The 6,670-nt window shown below is 44.3% G+C and overlaps 1 protein-coding gene across 1 annotated transcript; it reads right to left on the bottom strand.

Moving 5' to 3' along the window:
• Nucleotides 1-307: 307 nt before the first annotated feature.
• LOC137447424 (histamine H3 receptor-like) lies at nt 308-5,318 on the bottom strand. The gene is made up of 4 exons (XM_068150907.1): nt 5,215-5,318; nt 4,365-4,942; nt 4,119-4,285; nt 308-1,944 (listed from the first exon to the last, which is right to left on the bottom strand). The coding sequence occupies exons 1-4, from the start codon at nt 5,316-5,318 to the stop codon at nt 1,051-1,053; spliced, it is 1,743 nt and encodes a 580-aa protein (XP_068007008.1). The 3' UTR covers nt 308-1,050.
• Between the last annotated feature and the right edge of the window lie 1,352 nt (nt 5,319-6,670).

The following is a 6,670-nucleotide window of genomic DNA, read 5'->3' on the forward strand; positions in this document are numbered from 1 at the left end:
TGTGATACCTTTCTGTTGACCACTGATGTGATGGACAGATCCAATGGGTATGGTGGAAGAAAAAATGTTCCTCTATTCCTTACAGAACTCTAGTACAAGTCTAACTGGAAATGTTTTTAACATTACTCGAAGGGAAGTTTACCTACAACTTGTCTATAGCAAGATCCACTGTTGATCTTACAGACTAATTATGCTTCCTCTGTACTTTGAGTGAAAGATGGAGTAATATCTGTCAATCCTGTGAGCAGAGGTTTGACTCATGTCAGTTCTTGCCCATGCAGTCCTCTGGCAAGGGGCAGGAAGACACAGCTGAGGGAGGAAACTCATGGTGAAACTTCCACGTATATAAATTCTCAGTTCTCATATTTCTTAGGACAGAGCTCTCAAAAGCCTTTAATATTCCTGTTCCTGAGTTTAATTCTTCTAAAAAATTCTATTTCTTAATCACCTTTTCCATGTAAATCAGTGATCCCTTACCTGCTTACAAGTGTTTGTTTCTTTGGTAACCTGACTGTTCTGTTGCCTCCTCTCCCATGCTTCTACTGGATAGCAGTAGTTACTTTTTGGTTTTTCATGATCTTGTCCAGCTTGCCCCTGAGTGGGTTGAAGGGAAAGCATACTACACTTAACAGTGGAGACTACTGATGTCTTAAGGGTGGATTTGGGGTTAAAATAGAACAGGCCTAATGTTACAACTTCATGAAATCTCATATGAGCATTTTTACAGTTAAAGGTGAGAGAGCCTGAACTCCTACTTACTGGCCATGAAAGCTGTGTTCCCTTATCAGCACTTTTACACTAGTGCACCATTACCAGAAAGTATACTGTTGGCATAATTTCTCTAAGCCTTTTGAGAAATTACCTTTCTCCTCATTGCTGTGGTTTCTCCAGCTACATTGATGACTGTACTTCTATACATTCATAAATATCTACACTTGTATCTACTTGCCAGTACTGCATAAACTACGCAGTGCACATTGCGCTTGGTAGTTGCAGGTAAATATTAGCCAGTTTGTCACTGAAAACAAGGTCTACTTGTTAGCCTTCATGCTATCTTTGACATAGAAAATGGGGGTGAATTTTGGCTTTTCCTGGACACAGGAGTTTTATAAAGGCTTTTCTAAAGCTCATGTGACACAGTGGATATAGAACAGGATTAATGGCCGAATTCACCCACAGAAGCCAAAATGAAGTCTCATAGAGTGAACGCTGCACACAGTGCCCATGGCAAGCAGCTCTGATGATCATCAAAAGTGTATATGGTGCCCAACACAAACCAAACACACAGACAATAATTGCTAAAGACTTTGCTACTCTTCTATCCCGGGAAAGCCTGAATCTATTTGCCATACTGTTAGCCATGTCCACTTTATTGGTGCTGTTGCAAATGCTCTCTGCAGTTCTGTAGAAACCATTCCCGTGAGGCTTGACCTCCACTTCTGCCTGAAGTGGTGGAAGGTCTTGATTGACATTTAAATTTGACTGATTGTCAAATTTATGTGAGCTGAGCCTTGAAGCCTTTTTTGAGGGAGAAAGGCTGCTTGCTCTTTTCTTTTCATGTTCATGTCTGTTAACAGGCTTTACAGAAAACACAGTGTGTTCCCTTTTTTCCTTCTGGAAACTCATTTCACAGTCCTCTTGACCAGGTGATGATAGGCTTTTATTTCTGAGGGATGTGCGTTTTCTGATGTTGAGGTAAATACTTAAGTTGAAGTATGTAACAGTGATGAAAGGTGTAAAGAATTCTATAGTAGAGGCAATTGTGAGGAAATACCAGTTGTAGAAGAATTCTGCATGACATTCTCCTTCAGGGAGGATGCTTTTCTGGGCAATATGCTCCCAACTGAGAATGGCTGGACCATATAGAAGAAAAGCAGCAATCCATACAGTGATCATCTTCAATATTGCATTTCTGGTCATCCCTTTCTGAGCTCTGTAACTGACCTGGGAAAGGAAAGTCACATACCTTACTAGTATCTCAAATAGTTACAAGGCTATGTAGGATGATCCTGTCACTTGAGAGGGTTGATAATATATTGGTGTAGATACAAGGGTTACACTGAGCTTACTGGAACTGCAAAAAAGCTATTTCTGAAATACCCATTCCAACAACAGGTGACTGGATGTGTTCTGAGAACATGTATCAGATCTTAAAAGCAAGAAAATTGAGGCACTTACAAAGTAAATAACCACTGCTCTTTGTTGAGTGGGTTGAAATGCAACTGCATTACTTGAGACGCCAGTTTACAAAATGCCTAAAAATACAGCTCTTCAAAAGTTAATTCTAAGTCACTCATTTAGAATTTTTACATAGTTTAAAATACAAAAATGATCTGAATTCATAGAACACCCATGCAAGCTCTTTCTCTTGGCATTGCAGAGGGGTAGCCCTGGGAAAATCGCATCAGAAAATTGTAACGAGTAACAGCTTTTACTATCTCTTTCACATCCTTCATTTAATTCTTCTGAGTATTCACAGAACTCTTACCTGCAGTGGAGAGGCATAGATAGAGCATTGCCATCTGCAAAGTGCTTTACAGGAAGACTAATTATTCTTATTTAGAACATAGAAAAGCTAAGGTGTTAAAAAGTCCCAGTATGTCAGTAAACCATATCAAAAATAGAATTCAGTGCAATCTTAAAATCACCTGCTTCTCAATATTCTTATGCCCTAGTGTATTGGACAATATTCATATAATTAATTGGAAATATTCCAAAGGTTTTGGAATGTTAAGTCCTCAACTCTGAATTCTGTATGAGTCATGATTTACTGCCCCAACCTGTGATCTTGATCTACAAAGCCACTGCTGCACAGCTGAGGAATCTTGAGTTTGTCAGAATTAGGTCTGATTTTGCAGTCCTTGGCAAAGCTGCTAATGATTTCAGCAGCAGTCTTGTAGGAAGACTACCATCTTCATTGAGATGGAGAATAATTTTGAACTTCATATATTCCTGTTCATTTATTATTACGCTGTCCTAACCCAACAGGCAGCTTCTCTACCCTTGCTTGGCGAAGGATTTTTATATGGAGGATTAATGTGAAGTATTTTCAATTGTGGGGGGTTTTTGTTTGTTTTTCATTTATTATGACTAGTTTTCTGTTTCAGAAACCATCCACTCTACATATTTATACTCCATGTATAGTCATGAGTTTGGTTTATGAAAGCAAAATTAATGGCTAATTCAGAACCTAGAAAATAAAGGAATTGAGTGTTGACTATTCAAGAATTAATCTGTTCATTTCTCTCTTTTCAAAAAAGTTTGTCCTTGCAGCCTCTCTTTGTAGTGTTTGGAAAAAGGTGCCCTTGCCTCTTAGTGTGATTTGGAATGAGCAGTGAAGCTAAATTAATGCTTTGAGGAAATGGGAATGGAACAGGGGGGAGGAAGAATAACCAAGAAGCACGTTTGTAAGAGTGAAATCTGTTATTTTGACACCATCCTGCATACATGGAGGCAGCATGTTCTAGTTGAAAACAAAGTTAGCATTTGGTTTTTCCAAAGTCTTGTCTGCTCTTTTTTTCAGTAACTGACATGCTGTGTGACTCAGGCATGGCTCTCACTATTTATGTGGCTGTTAGATGGAAATAATATTTGCATCCTTTGGAGGATGGTAGTTACCTTATATTTTGCCACCTTTGAACCATAAACAGCTGTAAACATCTAATTCTCCCTGAGAACTGGGTACCTATCTGCCTTGTGGCTGCAGCTGGGATGCAGCTAGGCTGCCTGAGGCTATCAGCTGTCAACGGGTGCATTGCTGTGGTTTGAGAGAGACAGTCTGTTTCAGCTGGACAGCACTTTTGTAAGTTTATCTAAGGTGTGACTGGGGAGGAATAAAGCACACCTTGTCCCTCCTGCCCTTCGATCTGAAAAAGTAGCATATACAAACTGTCTGTCTCCAAAGCAGATTTTACAGTGGTAAAAGTAAATGTCTTTTTTTTTGCCAAAGCTCCTTGCTCCCAGAAGTACTTTCAGGACCGAGGGGGGCCTATATCTGCTTGCCTCCTGTGAGATGCAGTGGTGTTGAGAGACAGATGCCCTAAGTAAACCACCCTGCAGAAGAGGGCAACTTTGGACCCCCTCCAGTCCACCTGCAAGACCACTTGTGCAGCCCTTACCGCTTTGGTGACACAGATGAACCTGTCGAAGCTGATGAGGACGATGTTGAAGACAGAGGCGGTGCACACTAGGTAGTCTACCACCAGCCACAACTTGCACAAGCCCCGGCCGAGCCTCCACTCGCCCGTCAGGACGTAGGGGATGTAGAGAGGGATGCAGAAGCCGCCTGCGGACAGAGCTCGGAGGTAACAGGTACAGCGCCAAGGACCGCAAGCCCTCCGCCCTTCCCGCGCACCAGAACTCACCCACCAGAAGGTCGGCGATGGCCAAGTTGAGAAAGAAGAAGTGGCCCTGCGTGCGGAGGCTCCGGTCCACCACGAACGCCAGAATGACCAGGGCATTGCCCAACACCGTGGCCAGTACCAGCAGCCCCATCAGCGCCGCCAGCAGCGCGGCAGTGTCGGCAGAGAAGGGCCCGTCGCGCTGCCCGGCCGCCGCACAAGCGTTGCCCGCCGCCCGCGGACTGGCGGAGTGGTTGAGCCTCGGCCAGCCCTGGTCCATGGCTCCCGGCGGGCAACACGAGCGGCTCCGGCGCCTGCCGCGCTCTGTTGCTGGCGCCGCCCTTTCCCCGCCACAGCCCCCACAGGGCGGAGCGAGGGGCTGGCTGCGGTGAGCTGAGGCGGGGGCTCCGTGCTGCCGGCAACCAGGGCGCCTGTCGAGCTTTGGCTGACACCACGCAGGTGTGGTGAAAGTTTCCGGAGTGGTACCGTGGTGCTGTCGACGCTGCGGGCGGGAGACCCCCGCTGCCACAAGCCCGTTCTGTGGCCCTCCAGTGCCGCCCGCGCCCCGGCAGCACTCCCAGTTTACTCTTCGTTTGCTGTTTCTGGCGGGGTAGTTTCAGCTGTCTGTTTTGTTTCTATTACTTACTGCTCTACATCGTATCTAGCGCTCTTTCCTGTGACACGTTGGGGCTTCAATAGGCTGTTCAGGGTGGAGGTGGAATCACCATCCCTGGAAATGTTCAGAAGCTTGCGTAGACATGGCACTTCAGGACGTGGTTTAGTGGACCCGATGGTGTTGGATTCATGGCTGGACTTAATCTATTCAACCTTACTGACTCTAAATTATCTCTGCTTTTTGCCACATCTGTTTGACTTTCTGCTCCCGTTCCGCTGGGCATTGGCTGGCCCAGCAGAGCCGGTGTCACGGTGATGTGCTGGGCAGACATCTTGTGCCTCTGGCTGACTTTGCTGCCTCATGGTGCAGAGGAGGCTGAGGCCGCCTCAGCCTTTCCATCTGTGGGAGCACGAAGAAGGTCTCAGTGCTCATTTTCACAAAACTTGAGGGAACACAGTGTTTCTGCAACCTCTCTTTTCAAAACTGGCAGTGGATTTACACAGCATTGTAAAGGGCATTGTGTCGATGTTGGAGAGGCAGCTTCATCACAGAAGGCAGACCTATTGTAAAGACCAAACATGAGCAGCCAGGAAAGGGCTGAGCCTTCTTTCGCTTTCTGGTAAGATGTTTATCTTGGTACTGGGGAGGAGGAGCAAGACAGTGACTCCTGAATAAGCTGCAGAGGTTGCTGAAGTCTGTCAAAACTGAAGAGTAATTTAGAGAGGAAATGCAGCTTTCCTTTGCTCTCAGGATTCATCCTACTGGGTCATCAAAGGATGAGAGGAAATGACCTCAGGTTGCACCAAGGGAGGTTTAGATTGGATGTTGGAAAAAATACCTTCATTGAACGGGTTCTCAAACACTGAAACAGACTCCCCAGGGAAGTGGTTGAATCCCTATCCTTGGAGGTGTTAAAAAGCACCACACTTTGTAGAGTTAAATAAAGTTTGGACTGAATAATCTTGAAGGTCTTTTCTAACAAAAATGATCATCTGCCTTAGACAGGCTTTGCTTCCCTTTCCATGAGAGTTTCCTAGAGATTGCAAGGAGTTTGTGACTTGCTGCCTTCAGTACATCCCTTTTGTCATTAAAAGAAAACAGAACTTGCTCAAAACCAGTCACTGGATGTGCATAATCTTCACTTAATTCAGCTGATGCTTCATGTGTGGTAAACTCTTCTTTTATAAAAGATCTATGTGAATCTGCAGTTTGAAATAACCAATTTAGAAGTAGGTGCTGCTTTTTAAAAGCCTGTTCAGATGGATACCAGGTGTGACAAACAAGAACAGCTTAATAACTTGCCTATTTTTGTCTGAGGTTGAGCATGTATTCTCAGGGTAGCCTGGGCTTTTCCCTAGAGGAAAGTATCAAACCTTTTTCAAGGCTGGAAGTACAAATTCCAGGCCAGGTAATGCCTATAAATCAGTAGGTCCACAGAGGAGATTTTGCTGTTTACATTGCTTATCATATGGCCTCTCTATTTGTGTCAGTGTAGGGACAGAAATGGCAGCTGCATGTCTAATGTGTATGAGCAAAACATACCTCTGTATCATTACCTCCCTAAAGCAAATAAGTAAAGCTACACAAAGCACTGAATCCTTTTAGCTTATTACCACAGTGATTATAATTATCGTCTAATGTGGGGACTCATTTTTCACTTTCCTTTGAGCCCAGTTGGCAGTTTTCCATTAACTTTAGTTTGAGCAGGATAAAA

The sequence above is a fragment of the Melanerpes formicivorus genome, unplaced genomic scaffold (genome assembly GCF_026170545.1).
Source record: "Melanerpes formicivorus ecotype bairdi unplaced genomic scaffold, bMelFor1.0.p_v2 SCAF_20, whole genome shotgun sequence".
NCBI classification, from domain to species: domain Eukaryota; kingdom Metazoa; phylum Chordata; class Aves; order Piciformes; family Picidae; genus Melanerpes; species Melanerpes formicivorus.

What these genes read in the sequence shown, in the direction of transcription:
- LOC137447424 (XM_068150907.1), bottom strand. Translation starts at nt 5,318, where the DNA reads ATGAGGCAGCAAAGTCAGCCAGAGGCACAAGATGTCTGCCCAGCACAT. An exon ending in CATCGCCGACCTTCTGGTGG is followed by an intron (nt 4,286 to 4,364) that starts GTGAGTTCTGGT and finishes CTCTGTCCGCAG; the next exon opens with GCGGCTTCTGCATCCCTCTC. An exon ending in TCATCTGTGTCACCAAAGCG is followed by an intron (nt 1,945 to 4,118) that starts GTAAGGGCTGCA and finishes TTCCTTTCCCAG; the next exon opens with GTCAGTTACAGAGCTCAGAA.